At 52.4% G+C, this 18,806-nt stretch overlaps 1 protein-coding gene across 1 annotated transcript; it reads right to left on the bottom strand.

Moving 5' to 3' along the window:
* Positions 1–799: 799 nt before the first annotated feature.
* On the bottom strand, positions 800–18,541 carry Rspo1 (R-spondin 1). Its single transcript, XM_059256109.1, has 5 exons — positions 18,202–18,541; positions 5,025–5,216; positions 3,027–3,176; positions 2,305–2,493; positions 800–1,676 (listed from the first exon to the last, which is right to left on the bottom strand). Exons 1-5 carry the CDS (start codon positions 18,293–18,295, stop codon positions 1,513–1,515), a joined length of 789 nt encoding a protein of 262 aa, XP_059112092.1. The 5' UTR covers positions 18,296–18,541; the 3' UTR covers positions 800–1,512.
* Positions 18,542–18,806: the final 265 nt, after the last annotated feature.

The following is an 18,806-nucleotide window of genomic DNA, read 5'->3' as shown; positions in this document are numbered from 1 at the left end:
TGTTTTTTTTGTTTTGTTTTGTTTTCACTTTCACAAGCTCCATGAATTTGCCTGCCCTGGACTCCCTCTGTTTGCATGTGGGGTCTTACCTGCACCTTCATTTGATGAACATCTGTCTCTCCCATCATCCCCTGAGCTTTGTGGGAGAAGGCGGAGTCTGACCCTCTGGGGAAACCAACCACTTGGTCCAGAGCCTGGTTTGCACTAATGCCAGCAGATACCAGAATGCCACCCGAAGTCACTCCACCCACCCCTGTACCTTTGGCCAGGACAGTCCCCAAACATTGTCAGAGAGCCCGCTCTCTCTCCCTCCCCCAGGAGTACCCTTTGGTACACAGACCCTGACCTCCCAGATGGAAGTCCTCCCACGGAGCCGGCCTGTACTTACTTCTACAAAGGAATCGAGGGGGTGCTTCTTGATTAGGATGTGTGTGCCAACCACCTGGAGCCTGGCTAACAGGCTGTGGCACACTTGGTCTGGAACGGCACCTGAGTCTCATTCTCAACAAGCTGCTTGCCAACAAAGTCACAGCTGGCTCACAGACCACATTCTGATTAACAAGAATATAGATGGGTCTGGAGAGATGGCTCAGCGATTAAGAGCACTTGCTGCTTTTGCTGAGGATCTGGGTTCAGTTCCCAGCACCCACACCAGCAGGTCACGGCCTCCTGCAACTCTGGCTTCTCTGAGTACCCGCATGCATATGGTGCACATAAACTCACACAGGCGCACATTCATTCAGATAAATGTTTTAAAATCTTTAAAACAATGCAGAGAACCTGGTGACCATCCTCTAGGTATCAATAAAGTTATCCATTAGGCTATTAGAGGGCTTTTAAAATTAGGCTCCATCTCTCCTTGTTCCTATGTGTACCCACTAAACCTCACACCCTGAAAATGAATGGACAGCATTTTTTTTTTCTTTTTAATTTGAAATAAACCTTTAAGCAGTTTCCAAGTCAGGTCATCCCCGACATGTACCACGGATGTGTAATGACTCTCATCAACAATCAAGTCACGCAGCTGGGAGTGCCACTCAGGACCGGGGAAAGCACTCTCCCCCTTGGCAGCTGCTCAGCTTTGGCTCTAGTCTGCCATCCACCTGGCAGGCGCTGTCCCAGCAATTCCTCCAGAAGGTTCCGCTCCTTGAAGTTTAGGTTCAGATGCTGGGAAAGGTTCCGAGCATCTTCCGAGAGCATCATAAACTGAGTGTGTACAGCTAGGCCACAGGATGGAAGTATCTTCGGTGACCTCAAGAATATGTGTGTGTGTGTGTGTGTGTGTGTGTGTGTGTGTGTGTGTGTGTTGATGTTTTCTGATGTGGCCATATGTGTACCTGGATATGCATGGATGGGTGGATGGATGGATGGATGGATGGATGGAGAGACGGATGGGTGGGTGAGTGGACAATGTGTGGACTTGCTGTCCCAGATGCTCCAGTTCTGGAAAGTTCTCATTATGCAGTACAGCATAAGACTCTTCCACACAGATCTGGAGACTGGTCACCGTGCCTAGGTGGGTCCTACTGACGTGAGGGGTCCCGCTGTCCCTGGCTGTGGCTGCTGCTGCCCCTTGTGTCTCCGAGAGTTGGCACCTGGCTCCTTGCTGTTCTTCCTAGCCGTATGCCTATTGGCATTCTCCCTCCGGCCTGGACCCCCCTTCCTCCTCTTCTGCCCTGCAACAATCACATAGTGGAGAAAAATCAACAAAGGTGCCCAAGGGGCCTCAGAAGGTCGTGGCAAGGAAGCTGGGTGGGAAGGCAATAGGAGGTCGCCTCAAAGCCTCTTCTGGCTGCAGCCTCTTCAGGGGACCTTATAGCATGAGTACAAGAAACAGCCCCTAGAGACTTGTCTCCACCCCACTCCACAGTGCACACCAGGCACCCTCCTTCACCTCAGTCTTTGGACTCCAAAGACCCTAGAGCATTTCCTGGCTGTTCAGTGAAGGTATCAGAACAAGTGGAACAGTCCCTACTCCCTGCCACCCACAAGGCTACCCCTGATACCAGGCAGGGTGGGCAGCATCTACCTTGCTGCCAACTTCAGGCTCTGTGGCCTTGTCTGAATGGGTCCAAGTCTCTGGGGCTTAGCTCACCCCAACCCCCTCCGCTTTCCCAGGGCCTTTCTAAAATGAACATCCAGAAGAAATGGGACAGGGATCATGCCCCACAGAAGTTTCTAATTTCTGCCACAGAGCATCTCAGGGCACTGTCCTCAGCCTGGATAGGCCCCCAGTTTGCACAGCACGGGCGATCCGGCAGGACGTAGCTATGGCTGACCCCATAGGCAGAGGCTGCAGCTCACCCTCAGGACATGGCGTCCTGCGCACTGTACACTTCCGGGTCTCTTTGGTGTCAGTGCAGGTGGCGTGGTCTCCTCCAGGAGCATGGAGCACCCTGCGTGTCCGCTCTTCCGATCCCTTCCGGAAACCGCACAGCTTCCTCTTCTTGGAGCAGGGCCCCCACGGGGACCACTCACTCATTTCACATTGTGCTGACAGGAGGTGAGGTAGGAGGGAGGGAAGGAAGAGGCAAAGCCCTCCCCACCCCCACTCCCGAGTGCCCCAAGGAACCCGCACCCACTCACCCACCCACCCACCCAATCTCAGTCCAGACCTCAGGTGTGAGTTCTACAGACCAGAGGCAGAGGGCACAAAGAAAGAACCCCAAAATGTGGTTGGGAAAGGTGAGCTTTCTCTTGCCCCGCCCTTTCACTCTGTGGCCATCAACCTCTTTTCTTTCGTTCTTTTTTTTTTGTTGGTTTGTTTTTTGTTCTTTCGAGACAGGGTCTCTCTGTGTAGCTTTTGGAGCCTGTCCTAGATCTCACTCTGTAGATTTTGGAGCCTGTCCTAGATCTCACTCTGTAGACCAGGCTGTTCTCGAACTCACAGAGATCCACCTGCCTCTGCCTCCCGAGTGCTGGGATTAAAGGCGTGCGCCACACCGCCCGGTGGCCATCAACCTCTGAGTTCCATCAAGCTCTCTGCTCTGGGCTCTGGGTCCTCCGCCTCTGGCACCCCTCCTTACCAGGACTGCTGCACTCCATGGTGCTGTTGGCTGCGGCGGAGCCCTCGGGACAGGCTGGGTAGCAGCGGCCCTTGTGCAAGTACAAGCCCTCCTGACACTTGGTGCAGAAGTTGTGGCTGAAGCAGGCCTCGCAGTGCTCAATCTTGCATTCTGAGGACAGGAGCAGAACGGAGTTTGCCCAGGCTAGGATGGGTACATTCTTTTATCCCTGGCCCCAAAGCCTACTGCTCGAAGCCACTCACAGAGGTCAAGATCTTGGTCTAGAGTTGGGATTCCTGCGGAGGAATCTTTCAAAGGGGGAGGGGGCTGAGAGGACGCTGAAGTAGTCACTTCTGAGTACTGACTGGGACTCTTGCCAACAACAGCCAACCAGAACCCAAACGAAGTCTCAGATCCTGGAACCCAAGATGAGGCCCAAGGGTTTCTGGGAGGAGGGGCCTTCTGGGCTTGGTGGAGACAGAGAGGATGGTTTCAGCATCCCATGGCATCCTAGGGCCCCTCTAAAAAGAGTAGGACCGAATGGGAGGATGAACCCCCAGGCAGCACCTGTGTGGCACCCCTTCTCACATTGCTGGGCACCCCAGCACCCCAGCATTGGATCTCCTCCTGCCCAGGGCAGAAAGAATCTGCTCAGAAGAGTAGGAGCAATCCCAGGGCAAATTCCTCTCCCTGTGCAAAACCAAGTTCCAGGAACCCCTGGGTTGGACTCCCAGGTCCCTCCCTCCCTCCTTCTGCCAGCTCCCTCCTTTGCGGGAGGTGGGCAGAACAGTGCTTGGCTGGGAACAGACAGGCCTTCCACCATCTCCCCTTCCCAGACTGGGAGGTACTGGCTTCCTCCCAGTCTCTGGCACTAGAAGTGCCAGCTGCCAGCCTACCAGACTCTGGCACATCCAGGAACCCCCTCTTTCCAAATGCCCTGAAGACCAAGAGGGCAGCTCCCAGGGCCCACCTCACCTCACTGAGCTACCCACCCACCTCCTTCTGTACCTTCCTCCCCAGTGGCTTCATTTCAACTTTGCCTCCCTTACTCCCGCCCTACCCCGCCTCCCGCTGCCCCCACCAGATGCTTAGATTCCTGGGTTTGGTTGCCAGTACAATAAGAACCAAAATAACAATAGCAGCTACCATTTATTGAGTGCCAGACACCAGGTTTATAGGTGTGTTTCCCAACAACCCGAGGAGGAAAGACAAGCCCTCCCAATTTACGGATGAGCTGTCAGGGGGCTGAGATACACTCAAGGTCATACAGCAAGCTAGTAACCAAGCTGAGATCAGAATTCAGAAGGCTGCGCTGGCACCAGGCATCTCCCCTCCATGCCTCTAAATTATCAGCTTTAAGAACCTACGGCCCCTCCTGCCCAGCCTCCCTCCAAAGGCTTTTGTGAGGCTCAGTGATCTGAGATCTGGAAATGAGTTAGTTCTACAGTCCAAGGCACTGAATTGAGGGAGGAAACACTGATATGGCTCACAGGTACAGGTTCACTGGGTGCCCCCCCCCCCACCAGAATGTCCCAGTTGTAGTTACAGGGACGGGATGGAAACAGGGCAGCATGTGTTTTGCAACACATGGTGCTGTGGCTGGGGTGAAAAAGGCAGAGCCAGAAGCCAAGGGGAGCCATGAAAGAGCAGAGTGGCCAGACGGGGTTCCTCTGGCTTGACAGATGAGTTGGGACAGTCAGAGTGACCTGTGGGAACAGAGGTAGGTGCAGATATGGGGAGAGGAGGGTGGAGTTCTGGTTTGTACCCAGTGGGATTGTGGGTGGAGCATCTAGGAGGCTGTCTGCCTGTACATTTGAAACAAGAGCCTCATCTTTTTTTTTTTTTTTTTTAAGCTGAGGATCGAACCCAGGGCCTTGCGCTTGCTAGGCAAGTGCTCTACCACTGAGCTAAATCCCCAACCCGAGCCTCATCTTCTTTCCTGTGCCCCCTCTACACTTCTCACCGGCCATCACTAACTAGTTCAAAGCAGGGCCTCTCCATTCCCACCCCCACACTCACTGATGCATTTGTTCATGTCAGGGTTTCGGGCATCAAAGTATCCAGGCGGGCAGGACGGCAGGCAGACGCCCACCTGGCGGATGTCGTTCCTCTCCAGCAGAATGAACAGCTTGGGCGAGCACTTGAGGCAGCCGTTGACTTCGGAACAGAGCTCACAGCCCTTGGCACAAGCTTGGCTCCCCTCAGCACTGACTGCAGGGCAGAGGAAGGATGAGAAGGTGGCTGTAGAGGAGACCACATATTTCCAGGTTCTCACAGAGATGGGGGTGAGCCTTTGGGGGTTTCAGTGCACCAAGGGAATGTGTATCTCAGAGGCAGGACTGGGCGAACAGCTCCCTGCAAGGCTGCTTTAGGCACAAGCCCAGAGCCCTAAGCAAGTGGCTAGTATAGATGCCTAGATCTGCACCACCAACTTCTTACTGCCCCAGCACATCCTCAAGTCTGTACACTTGTTCTTTATCCCCAGAGATGAAACTCAATCTGTACCTTCCCGGAACTTATCCTAATTCTCTCCAAGGGAGGAAACTTCAGCCTCAGGTACCCAAGGAAGCTTTGCAATTGCTGATAAAGTTTTAAGATCAAGAGGGATTCTGGATTAAAAGTTCTAAGGAGAAAGACAACTAGAGTAACCTCTGCCTAGAACAGTGGTCTCAACTTGAGAGATTTTTGCTTCCTAGGAGACATTTGATCAACCTTTTTTTTTTTTTTTTTTTTAATGAATGAATCTCTTGAAGTCAGAAGATGACAGTGAACTTCTGTCCTCCTGCCTCCACTTCCTGAATGCTAGGATCCCAAGTAGATGCCACCATGCCTGATTTTTGTGATACTGGGAACCAAACCCAGGGCCTTGTACATTTAAGATAAGCACTCTATGGAGTTAAATCCCCAACCCTAGGAACTTAAAAAAAAACAGATTTATTTTAATTTTATATGTATAAGTGTTTTGCCTGCATGTATATATGCACACCATGTGCATGCCTGGTGCCCTCAGAGGTCAGAGGAAGGCCTCAGATGATTGTGAGCCATCATGTGGGTGCTGGGAACTGAGCCCAGGTCTTCTACAATAGCAATAAGTGCTCTTAACTGCTGAGCCATCTCCCCAGTCCCTAGGGACTTTTTTGATCATTATGACCAGAGGAAACAGTTGCTACTGGCATCAAGGGAGTAAAGAGAAGACCGTAAGCATTCTCCACTATGTGGACCAGCCCTGGACAAAAAGAACCGTGTGGTCTAAAACGTCTGTGATGCTGAGATTGAGACATCCTGGTTTGGCGCTTTCCTTGAAGGCAGTGTGACCTTCTACAACAGCCCTGAGACTCGGCTTTCATTCTGTCCCTTCATTAACTGTTCAGCCCCCACTCACCCACCACCTCCATGTGCCCCATTCAGGGTGTGCTCAGAGGTCCAATGTCAAATAAACTGGGCCTCTTTGTAGAGGGACTGGCCTTCAGCGGGGCAGACACCTATTCATACGTGAGGGCTGGCAGCCCCAAACCAGCAACACTGGACTCAAGAGTCCAGGAAAGGCCGACATGATGGCTCATGCATGTAATCCCAGTATTCCAGCAGGAGGTTATGAGTTTGAGGCCAGGCTAGGGCAATATAGTAAGAAGACTGTCGAAGGAGGAGGAGGAGGAGGAGGAAGAAGAAGGGAGAGAAAAGAAAAAGAGGAGGAGAGAAGAGAAAGGACTCTCAAAGGAGGTGCCACGGTGTCCCTTCTTGAAGGATCAGTAGGAATTTGTCCTTCAGAGAGTAGAAATAAGGGTGACGAGAGGAACAGGACCAGAGAGGGGCAAGGGAATATGCAGATAATTTGGGGAGGGAATGTTGGGGGATAAGGTGTCTTCTGTCTGTATCACACTAAGGAGCTTCAGTCCTGTGAGCAGTGTTTCCCTTCAAGCACTCTTTGCATAGGATTCTTCTAGATGTTAACAGAGGATGTGGGTGGGTGGAGGGTGAGGTGATTGCTGCAGGTGAGACCTGGAACCAGTGCCTGAACTGCATCTCAACGGGATTGTTTGTCTATTTGTTTTAAGTGTGCTATAAACAGGATTGCTTGTCTATTTGTTTTAATGCATGTGCTATGGTGCGTGCACGTGAGGGTGCAGCTGTGCACCCTCACGTGCACGCATACAGAGGCCAGAGAAGGACACTGGGTTTCTTTCTCCACCGCTCTCTGCTCCACTGCTGTGAGGCAGGGTCTCTCACTTGCCCTGAAGATGGCCATTTTGGCTAGGCTCGCTGACCACTGAGTGCTCATGATCTGCCTGTCTTCTGCCCCACAATGCTAGGGTTACAGGCATGCACAGCCTTGTCTGGTTTTTGCTTTTCTTTCATGTAGGAGCTGTGGATGCAAACCCCGGTCCTCATGCTTGCAGAGCATGTGCTCTTTCCCACTGAGCCATTTTCCCCCGTCCATTTGACTTTGGGCTTTATTACTAATAGTAGTAGTTGTGGGTGGGGGTGGGGGTAGGGTAGATGAGGTGAGGTGAGGGGGTAGGTGTGCATGTGTGTGCGACTGCACTTGTGTGGAGGTCAGGGGACAACCTTCCACCTCTAAATGAAATCTGGGGATCCAACTCCAGGCATCAGGCTAATGCAGCAAGAGCCTTTACCGTCTCAGCCATCTTGCTATCCCTGTTTACTTTTTGTTTTAACATTTGTTTGTTTGTGTTTGTTTAGGGTGTGTGTGTGTGTGTGTGTGTGTGTGTGTGTGTCACTGTGCATGTGGAGAGGTCAGAGGGCAACTTTCGGGTCTCTCCTTCTACCATGTGGGTCCCAGGTCAGGCTTGGCAATGTCTTCCTGCTGGCTCTGCTTTTACACTTCAATTTTTATTTATTTTTTAAGTATTTCTTTTTCTTTCTTTTTTTTTTTTTTTTTTTTTTTTTTTTTTTTGGTTTTTCGAGACAGGGTTTCTCTGTGTAGCTTTGCGCCTTTCCTGGAACTCACTTGGTAGCCCAGGCTGGCCTCGAACTCACAGAGATCTGCCTGGCTCTGCCTCCTGAGTGCTGGGATTAAAGGCGTGCGCCACCACCGCCCGGCAAGTGCTTCTTTTTTTAAGGGAAGAGTTATTTTGTTTGCTTTCAAACCCCGCTACACAGAGTTTCTCTGTGTAGACATGGCTGTCCTGGAATTCGCTTTGTAGACCAGGCTGGCCTCGAACTCAGAGATCCACCTGCCTCTGCCTCCCGAATTCTGGGATTAACCTCCATCTTGCTTTTGTCTTTTTGAGACAGGGTCTATACAATGAAACCTGACTGTCCTGGAACTTATTCTGTAGAACAGGCTGGCCTTGAACTCACAGAGCTCCATCTACTTCTGCTTCCCAAGTGCTGGAATTAAAGGTGTGCATCACTATGCCCAGTGTTTTGTTTGTATTTTGAGAAAAGGTCCACTATGTAGCCCAGGCTGTCCTCAAAGTCTCTGTGTAGCCAAGACTAGCCTTGAGCTCTAGCTCCTCCTGCTTCTACTTCCTGAGTGCTGGGATAACAGGTTTGTGCCACCACATCTAGTTTTATGAAGCTCTAGGGATTAACCAGAGTGCCTTGTGCATGCCAGACAAGTCCTCTGCCGATCACGCTGCTTCCCCGGCTTCGCTCTTTGGCTTTCAAGACAGAGTCTCACGCTGTAGCCGAAGCTATCCTGGAACTGCTATGTAGCCCAGGCTTCCTTGAACTTGAAGCCGTTTCCCCACCTCTGCCTCCAAGTGCTGGGATGGCAGGTGTGCGCGACCACGCCCAGCCCGTTATTATTACCAACCCTCTTTTCTTCGAGATGAGGAGATGAAGAGGTTAAATTACTGAGCCACGACGCATCGGCCAGTGTGTGTTCCAGGCATGGGGAAGACAGTCATACGAAAGGCAGATGGAGGCTGCTCAAGAGAGCGGGGAAACCGAGAGCGCAGCTTAATGACTTCTTTAATGTGAAACTTGTTGCACGGAGTCAGTGGTGCTGAGTTGGTAAAATGAAACATTGCTTTCGTTTCGGCCTGGCGTGCTCACTAAAGGGGCAGTTATGCCTCACGCAGCTGCGCTGCAACCCTGCGGAGTCTTTGGGCCTTCGTCAGCTGTGTGCCAAGTGTGTGGGTCACTGGAGAGTTTAGGGACTGCTTCCACTTCATGGAAGGTCCTTTGAGTCACTGTCTTATTTGTTGCGGAAATGAATGTTCACTCCGGTTTTTGGCTTTTGCGTCAATGGGGTGTCCCCCTGGCAGGGGGGATTTTATTCCTTTGTTTTTGTTTTCAGCACTGGGGAATGATGCAAGGCCTTTGAGTGCTAGGCAATCAGTTTACCACTGAGCCACATCCCCAGGCCTCTTTTTACTTTTTACTTTGAGATAGAGTTTCACTAAGTTGCCCGGGTTAGCCTTGAACTTGCTTTATAGATCCAGACTAACCTTGAACTTTTCAAGCCTCCTTCCTCAACCTCCCAAGTACTGGGATGCTGGGCCTGCACAATGAGGCTCAGCTCTTGATAGCAAGATTTCAACATTCATTCTCTCTTCTTGGCCTCTCTGTTAAGAGCATATTTGCACCTGGTGGTGGTGGTGCACACCTTTAATCCCAGCACTCGGGGAGACAGAGGAAGGTGGATCTCTGTGAGTTTGAGGCCAGCCTTGTCTACAGAGAGAGTTCCAGGACAGCCAGGGCCACACAGGGAAACCCTGTCTAGAAAACCAAACAAAAGAACACATTTGCATAGCATCGCCCCAGTGTTCACTGTCCGCTCAACCTTGTCACACTGCGTTTTTCACAGTGGATGTTGGTATTGGCTAAGAAAGTGTGCCACACCCAGGGTCAGCATAGCAGGAACACGGTGAGAATGTTAACACGGGAAGCTGAAAGAGAAGAGGGCCAAACCAGGAAGAACCTCAAACCTATAGAAGGAACACAGATACCAGGTCAAAGTCAGCCAGGGAGGCCGACAGGAGCCGTGGTCAGGACTTCACTTTAGAAGGCCCCCCTCAGGACGGGGGACAAGGGGCTAAAGAGGTGGCCAAGGAGGAAGCAGGAAGATGCCCAGGTTAAAACTCTCAAGCAGGGAAGGCTAGCGGTATCACTCACCTGCTGTCTACCCTGAAAGCTCAGGCAGGAGGATTTCCAGTCTGAGGATTTCCAATCTCACTAGGATACTTAGTGAGAACTAGCTTCAAAAAGCGGTGAGCTGGGGTGGGGCCAGGAGCCGGGAAAGGGGCAAACAGACCTGAGATCTGTGGGTGGCAGGTCCCAGAGACCAGGTGCTGGGTGGTGTGAGTGTGGGACAAAACACGAGTTCAGGGGACTTCGAGACACGGAACTTGGATAACTGAGTAATCATTGACCCTCCACTGGGTCAGAAATCCCGGAAGAGCAGGCTTGGGTGGGGAGAGGAGAAGGAGTTTGGGCATGCTGAGTGGCCAGTTCCCATGGGACACTCAGGAAAGGTGGCCATCAGGCAGTGGGGCCTGTGGGTCTGGAGCTCAAGAGATGACGTTTGTCAGTAGATTGATAGTGGAAACAGCCATCTGAGGCCAGTTGGGACACCAGGCATGCTGTTGCAGGACTATAATCCCAGCACTTGGGAGGTAGAGGCAGGAGGATCTGGAGTTCAAGGCCAGGGTTGGCTACACAGCAAGTTCTAAGCTAGGCTCAGCTAGGCTACACGAGACCCTGCCTCAAAACAAAACAGAACAAAAAACCCAAATCCCAAACAAAACAAAACAAAACAAAACAAGCCACTCCATGGACAGACAGAAAGACCAGCAGGTCTGTGAGATGGTAAATGGGTCCAGAGAGGGGGAAGCATAGAGGAAGACTGGGAAGGAAGAGGTTAGCCTTGATGAACCCAAGTGGGAGACTGAGAAGGATCCTGAAACCCATCCTGCCTCACAGAAGTCTCAGGAAGAGGGTGCTCTTCCAAAGAGGGAGGTACCAACAAGCTGAATGTCCCAGTCAAGGAAGGACTCAGCAACAAGGACTGTTAATAACCACACTGGGAGTCAATACAGGAGGTGCAGAGGGCAGGGAGTGAGGAGTGAAAGGAACAGAGGAAGCTAAAGAGGAAGTATCGTTCTCAAGAAGAGTGACCACGGAGGAGCAGCAGGGAGGTGGGATCAGTGCTGGTAAAATCTCGAGTGTGAGGATAGAGTGATGAAGCTCTCAGGCCATGTCCCGGCAGCCCCTGTGCTCCTCAGAGAAGCAGAGGGAGAAGGGCCTGGGAAGAGGTACAGGGGGGATACTGGGGAGGTGGGAGCTGGCAGAGTAGGAGAGGAACCAGGTTAAAAGGGGGAACAGAGCTGAGTAGGAGGCAGCCAAGCTATGTAGCTTTGAAACATGTCTACAAGGCTGGACCATTGGTGGTCACTGCCTGTGACTTTGAGAAGGAAAAAACAGCCAAACTCCAGTGATCTGGGGGAGTGAGTGGACGAGAAGGCTTCCAGAATAAAGTAGAATAAAGTCAGAGGATGAGAGTGATGTTAGCACCCAGGAGCCCGAGGCAGGAAGGTTGCCGTGAGCTCCGGATCATGGGGTACAGAGCGAGACCCTGTGTCGAAGAAAGGGGTGAGGGGAAGAAGAGGAAGAAAAGGAGGAAGAAGAGCAAGAAAGAAGGAAAGGGGAGGAGAGAGGGGGAAGGAAGGGAGAGGGAGGGGAAGAGAGGGGAGAGGAGGGATAGGATGCCAAGATTCAGAGGCAGAGAAATTGATGGAGTGAAGACCTGAAGAGCGGGAGGGTCAAGATCCAGAGATGAAGTGCTGGGATTGGCTGGGTTAGAGGAGGAACCAGAAGCTGGCATGATGGTTTGGAAGCCCAGGTGCGGGGTCAGCTTGGTGAACCAAGGGATGTTTACCAGGGTGGAACAGGAGTCCCGTGACACTCTCAGCTTAGGGCGTCTGGGGATTGGCAGGGAGGGAAGGAACAGCTGGAGGAGGGGCCTCCATGGAGGCAGGACTGGTGTTCACACAGGGAAATGTGATCTTGAATGGAGGACCCAAGGAAGAGGATGTGTGTGTTGGGGGATGCGTAGAGGATACAAAAGGGGAGGGGTTGGGGCTGTAGCTGGGTGGGTAGAGGGCTTGCCTAGCATGCATGAAGCCTGGGCTCCAACCCCAGCATTGCATCAATCAGGTGTGGTAGTGCAAGTCTGTAACCCCAACACTCAGGAGGTGGAGGCAGGAGGATCAGAAGTTTAAGATCTTTCTCAGTAGCCTGGGCTATTTCAGACTTTGTCTTAAAAAAAAAATGCAAAGGGGAAGCAGAGGCTCCTTCATTCCCACCATTCACAGCACAGCTAACAGGATCCCAGGACTGCTGGGAGCTGAATGCTAGGGTATGGTGCTAACGGTCTAGCCAGCACTAGGAGGCAGGATTGGTACTGTGACAGATAGCGGAAGAGGAGTGGTGGGCACTCACTCAGCCAGCTGCCTAGGGGAAGGGCACATGCCTCCCAGGAGGAACAGCCTGTGCAAAGGCCCTAATGTGCTGAGTGTCCCAGAGTGCCCCCAGAGGAAGACAAAGCTTTGTCCCACTAGTGAGGAAAGGGACCAGACACAAGTCCCTCCAGCTACTTTCTGTTATGACTGGGCCCTGGGCTGTCAGCCTAGCTGGGGAGGCCTCTCAGGCTCAGGGAGGGGAAGTGCTTAGAGAAGACAACAGCCTTTCCTACTTGACCCTCTACTGCCTCTGCTCTGGAACCCTTTGCCCCTCGGGCATATTTAAAAACAAAATTATGTGTATGGAGGTTTTGGCTGCACGTACATCTCTGTCCGCGTGTGTGCTGGAAGCCTGAAGACGGTGTTGGGTCTCCTGGAACTTGAATTATAGATGGTTGTGAACTGACATATGGGCACTAGGAATCGAACCCAGGTCCTCTGCAAGGGCAGTCAGTGCTCTTAACTGCTAAGCCATCTCTCCAGATCCTCAAGCCCTCTTTTCTGGTCAGACAGGCAAGGTTGTGCCTCCATCATACTGTTCCTGCCTCTGGCCTCAGTCAACCCGATGTAAAACCCATTCAGTCTCTAGTGGCAGACTGGGGATGTGGCTCAGTGGTAGAGGCTTGCCTAGCATATATGAGGCCCCGGGTTCAATCCTCAGCCAGGGATGAAGGGCGCTGCTGTTGCTATGATGGCCTTGCTAGCTAGCCCCTCCCTGAAACTCCGCTTCCTGTGCATGATCCCTCCTCCCCACCGTACTTCCTCCAGCTCCCAACAGCCTCATTGCCAAGCATCCTGCTACCACCAAACATGTGGTGACCTCCCACCTCTGCCTGAAACATTGTATCACTTCTAAAAGTAAGACCTACTTTCCAGTGGGCCAGAAAGTTTCCCTGAGGTAATCCCACCCACCTCCTTCCTCAACCCAACCCCAAGCAGTAACCATTTCCCAAAACATACCACCCTTTCGATCTTCTATGCCTTTGTCTAAGTCAGCCCATTAGCCTAGAACGCTCTGCAGCCTTCAAAGCCTCAGAACTATTTTTTTTCCTCCTCCAGGAAGTCCTCCCTGATCACCTCCTTGCAAGTCTGGATGGGGTCTTTTCCTGTGGTCACCTTTCCCTAACATCTGAATCCATCATGGTAGATATAATCTCTTGGATAATAGACATAATCTCTTGTTGCTCTTTCTACTGAGATGTCTCCTCCTCACTAGAAAGGGTTGGGGAGGGCAGAATCTGTCTTGTTTCTGAACAGGAGTCCAGAGAAGGATTGAGACTCACAAGGGGTGGAGCTTTCTAGTGTTGGGCCGAGGGTAGTGTGTGGTGTGGGGTCTCAAGGAGGGTGTGTGGTGGGCATAGACGGTAGCAAGCATCCACTGGAGTGTAGAGAGTGCTGGGCACATGTGGGAACTCAGGTGGGCTAGGTTAATGAGGGAGTCTGTGGGGATAGTGACAGCGTTTGTGGGGCGAACTCCAGCTTCGGAACAGCTGGATTCAGTAAGAGAGGCCCGAGGCATGTTGGTGGGTAGAAGATGAGGAATGAGGGCCAGAGAAGGAGAGCAGGAAAAGGTAACATGGGCCCTTCTTGGAGTGGGGTCTAATCCTGCATTCCCTGGACCAGAGGCTATCTGTTGCTTGTTCACTGAGCCCATGGGGGTTGGGAGTCTAACTCGAAGGGAGTTTGGTGTAGATCCTCACTGTTTCTCAAGGGGCCAGCTGCCCTTCGGCATGCTCTCTCCCTGCCTTCCCCAGGCTGGCCCAGCTCTCCATTGGAAGCTTCTTGGTGGCCTCTCCCCAGCTGCAGCTTAAGAGAGGGCAAGTCCAGACTCCTTATCCTGGCAGGGAGGCCAGCTGGTCTCTGCCCCTCCCTGCAGCAGGGACTCCCCAGCTTGCATGCAGCCCTAGGCAGCCGGGTGCAGGGACTCCATGCCAATGGTGGGAAGCTTCATCCCAACCAGTGGGGGTTCCATTCCAATGGGTGCTGGCTTCCTATGGGACAGAGCCCACCGTGGGGGTTGGGAGAGCTAAGTGCCCTGCACTCCCTGAAGTTTGTGGTTAACCAGCTCCCGGCTCCTTCTGGCTTCATCCACTTCCAGAGCAGACACTCAAGTCCTCCCCAGCTCCTCTCTCAGATGCTGTGCTCCCTAGTTTCACAACACAGGCTTGACTGGTGTCTTCCCCGTCCCAAGTCCTTTTCAAGCTCCATCTGCCATAGGTGGGGGGCTCTCTCTTCCTCCCTTCTTTTTAGATAGGGTTTCACGCTGTAGTCCAGGTTAGGCTCACTATGTAGCCCAGGCTAGCCTTTAACTCATAACAATCAACAGTCCTCCTGCCTCAACTTCCCAAGAGCTAGGATTACAGATTTTCACCATCATGGCTGTATCCACTGATTTTCAGTGTTGTTTCCAAGGAGTGAGAAAGGACTAAATGAGGGACTGGAGCATGCGCAGTGAGAGATGCCAGCGCCAGACTGGGGGCAGGCAGTGAGAAGGGGTAGGAAGGGCTCAGGGCAGGGCTGAGTAGGGAGTCCTGGAATCAGATAGGAAAAGGAACCAAGGGAAAGTACTCTGGGTGTAAGAGCTGGGGTGAAAGAGAGCTTAGTGAGATCCAGAGACCCTAGAACGCGGGAGGCAAGAAAGAGGGAAGAAGAGGCTCCTCGGTGAGCGGGAGGAGGGCTTCCCTGAGCTTCATGACCCAGGCCAACCGGATGTCCTTTCTTTGCTCTCTCCCCTCCATACAGGGAGACCATCTCTCAGACCTCAAGATCACACATGTCCAGGTTCAAACCACCAGAGAACCAATCAGATCTCACGAGTGGCTGCTGGTGTTTGACTGACAGGCCCAAGAGGGACGGCAGTCAGGCAAAAGCCAGAGGCCCCTCTGCACATCAAGCCGCCTCCTCAGGGGGCCACTGCCCCATGCCCTTCCACACATGCCCTGGCTTTCCTTCTTCCCTTCCCTGATGCCCAGAAACCAAAGCACAAAATGAAGTCTGAGGGGGACCTTATGTCGTACAAAAATTGCTTTAAGCCAAGCAGCAGTGGCGCACGCCTTTAATCTCAGCACTCGGGAGGCAGAGGCAGGCGGTCCTCGGTGAGTTTCTACATGCTGAGTTCCAAGACAGCCAGGACTACACAGTGAAACCTTGTCCTGAAACCGCCCACCCCAATAAATAAATACATACATAAATACATTAAAAGTTCTTTAAAAAAGAAGAAAGAAAAAGAAAAACAGGCTGTGGAGATGACTCATCAGATAAAAGTACTTGCCACACTTTTTTTTTTATGGCCTGATTTTGGATTCCCCAGGACCCATGTAAAGGCTGGACCCCATAGCAAAAGCATCTCTAGTCCTATTACACCTGTGTGGAAAATGGGAGAAGACTGTCCTGATACTCACAGACCAGGTAGCCTGGCTCAGAGCAGTGGAGAGTTCCTGTCTCAGGCAAGGGGCAAAGGTAAAGACTGACCCCTCTGACTGCCACCCTCCAGTAGTGTCCTAGCACCCTCCCCCCACGAGCACACAGGCACACACTATTTTTACATATATAAATACACGTAACGTCTACATATACATCCGAGGTTGGGGTGTGCATGCCTGAGGCACTGGTCCTGTCCCCAGCACATGAAGAAGCCAGCGGTGTACCCCATTGCTATCTGTCATCCCCTAGATGTCTGGCTGTGCTTCTGTGCAGTGACATCACAACGTCACAGGGAGTGCTGCAGGATCACCAAGCAACGAGTACCAACTGACAGCACACATCCTCAGGCCTGGTGACCCTCATAGCACCGGAGCGCTCCCCTGCCCTGCCCTGCATCCTGACATGCACCAGTAATACAATGCACACACTGCCCACTGTGGCTGGGTCAAAGTCAAGCCGATGGAAATAGCTACATTTGATATCCATGTCTAGAAGCTGGCCTACTAAATCCCACTTCAGAGCTTGCGTGTGCGTCAGTTCCTCTGCCTTGGACCCGGGTCTGATGGCCCCTTGTGTCAGTGGGCATGTGATCCCCTGTGGGTGAGCAAGATCGCTGTGCCTGTTCCACGAGTGGCCTGCTCCCCGCCCCCACCCCGTCTCATCATCTCTATGTCATTTCGGAAATAATGGAGACTGATTATAAACCACTAAACTGCATCTGGCCCACGGAGTCCAAAACACTGGCCACAACAGAGACTGTGGGGAGGGATGTGAGAGGACTCACTGCTGCCGCTGGAACTTCACCGTCCCTAACTGTTTGTTAAGCTGGTGGTTTTCTGGCTTCACCAATTCCCTGAGCCTCCCTCCTGGTGAGAGCCTTGGCCCTCAGCCTTCTCTGGCTTGCGGACATCAGTCCCATGAGAAAAGTGAAGCAAGGGGGAACTGGGCGAGACTTCGGGAAGACTTCCTGCCTGCATGACATGACAGTCCTTGATGGGGGAATCTCGAAAGAGGGACAAGGCCTTGGGAGCCGGAGGCCCCCACCCAACTCTCTGGCAGGGTCACTAGCATACGCTGGCCACTTCCGGCACACGATGCCCCTGTAACTGCAGCTGTGGAATGGAGCGTAAGGGACGCCTGCGTCAGGCCAGGAAGTTGACACGTTAACTTTGCACTTTAGCAAACTGTTTTAAAGGACACCCAGCTCATTGGGCTCCATGACGAATAACTGCAAACCCAGCATTAGGAAGACTGAGGCAGGGGGATGAATGTGAATTAGAGGCCCACATAGAGAGTTCTGGGCCAACCAGGGCTACGTAGCAAGATTATGTCTCAAATAAGAAAAGAAAACTGGACTTGCCATTCTTTCCTTTCTTTCGTATTTATTTTTAATTAAGCTTATATATGTGTGGGGGGAGGGGTATGTGCACATGAGTGCAGGTGTCCACAGAACTCAGAGGTGTCATACCCCTGGAGTTGTGAGCTGCCCATCATGAGCGCTGGGAAACGGAACCCAGGTCCTCTGCAAAAGCAGTGAACACTTTTAACCACTGAGCAATCTACCCACCCTGTTCTTTCTTTTTTAGTTTTGATTTTTTTTTTCCAGAGCTGAGAACCGAACCCAGGGCCTTGCGCTTGCTAGGCAAGCGCTCTACCACTGAACTAAATCCCCAACCCCTAGTTTTGATTTTTAAAACAGGGGTCTCTCTCCCTGTATTCCATCAAACTCTGGCATCAACCATGGCAATCCTGTCCCAGTCCCCAGCACTGGGACTATGGGCTTTTCTTATGCTCAGAACTCTTGCAGGACGCCTTACGCCTTAAGTGGGAAGGTCATTGTCTTGGAAGCTGCCCTCTTTGAAGGGCGTGCTGGCTTCAGCTCCGGGAATCCCACAGGTTTAAGTTACTGGAGAAACTCACCTACCCTTCTCTGTCCTCTAGCAAGGGAAGCTGGGTGCCTGCTGCCCAGCTGTGCAGAGCCCCCTGTCCAAAGGGCTGCAGTTCAGAGAGGTGCCCTGAAGGCCTGAGCCTAGATGGGGGAAGCGGGGTATCTCAGGCAGGGGACTCTCTCCACAGCAGGAAGCATCACCATGGATACCCTACAAAAGTGGTGTTGGGTCAAAGGGCCTCCTAGAGAGGCGTTGAGCCAGAAAGCAGATCTCAAAGAGGAGGAAAAGGTCCATAGTGAGAGGTTTACAGACCAGTACATCTCAACAAATGAAACCGCCCACCGGATAATCCGCAGCCCTCACAAAGCAGGGACAAATGAAATAGCCATCACAGAAGAAAGCCAGCACAGGTCCCCGGCCCCGCCCACACCAAGGCTCAGCCCAGTAGGTACTCACTCCGCCTCTGCCTCTTGCCCTTGACCCCTCGGCTGCCCACAGCGAGGTGTGTCCAGCTCAGAACCAGGGCCACCACACACAGCCCAAGCCGCATAGTCACTGGCCAGCCCCGGGCCCCTGGCGGGAGGGGTGGTCTCTTGCTAAAGGCTCTGAGGCTGGTTCAGTGGCAGGAGGCCCAAGCCTGGGCTGCAGCCCAAATCCTCCATACTCCCAGCTGCGGACGGAGCGATTACGGAGCTGGGTTCTCCATCGGTCCGACAAAGGGAGGTCCTGCTTGAAACCACCTCAGAGGGTCACATGGGAAGTCTTGTTACTTCAGCAGAGAACTACCCCCAAGATAGACCTGTGGGTAAGGAGAGAGAAGGGTTAGGTCCATGGTGCCGGTAACCCCTAATTTATACCTCCTCCCTTCCTTTGGGTTTCCCTGCCCTGGACTTTGTAGAATTCAGGAGGTCTGGACACCTCCCTACCAGGCACCCCTGAGGAAGAAACCTCATCCTTCTATCTCCAAGCATCCTGTATCCCAACACTGGGGCCAGCAACACGAGTTATTGGAATACAACGAATACCCACATTAAACCAGCTGGCCTCCTCTGACTAATAAT

This window comes from Peromyscus eremicus, chromosome 2 (genome assembly GCF_949786415.1).
Source record: "Peromyscus eremicus chromosome 2, PerEre_H2_v1, whole genome shotgun sequence".
Lineage (NCBI taxonomy): Eukaryota > Metazoa > Chordata > Mammalia > Rodentia > Cricetidae > Peromyscus > Peromyscus eremicus.
This window is presented reverse-complemented; position numbering and strand designations above follow the sequence as displayed.

What these genes read in the sequence shown, in the direction of transcription:
- Rspo1 (XM_059256109.1), bottom strand. Translation starts at nt 18,295, where the DNA reads ATGCGGCTTGGGCTGTGTGTGGTGGCCCTGGTTCTGAGCTGGACACAC. An exon ending in TGACATGAACAAATGCATCA is followed by an intron (nt 3,177 to 5,024) that starts GTGAGTGTGGGG and finishes TCCTGTCCTCAG; the next exon opens with AATGCAAGATTGAGCACTGC. An exon ending in CATGGAGTGCAGCAGTCCTG is followed by an intron (nt 2,494 to 3,026) that starts GTAAGGAGGGGT and finishes ACCTCCTGTCAG; the next exon opens with CACAATGTGAAATGAGTGAG.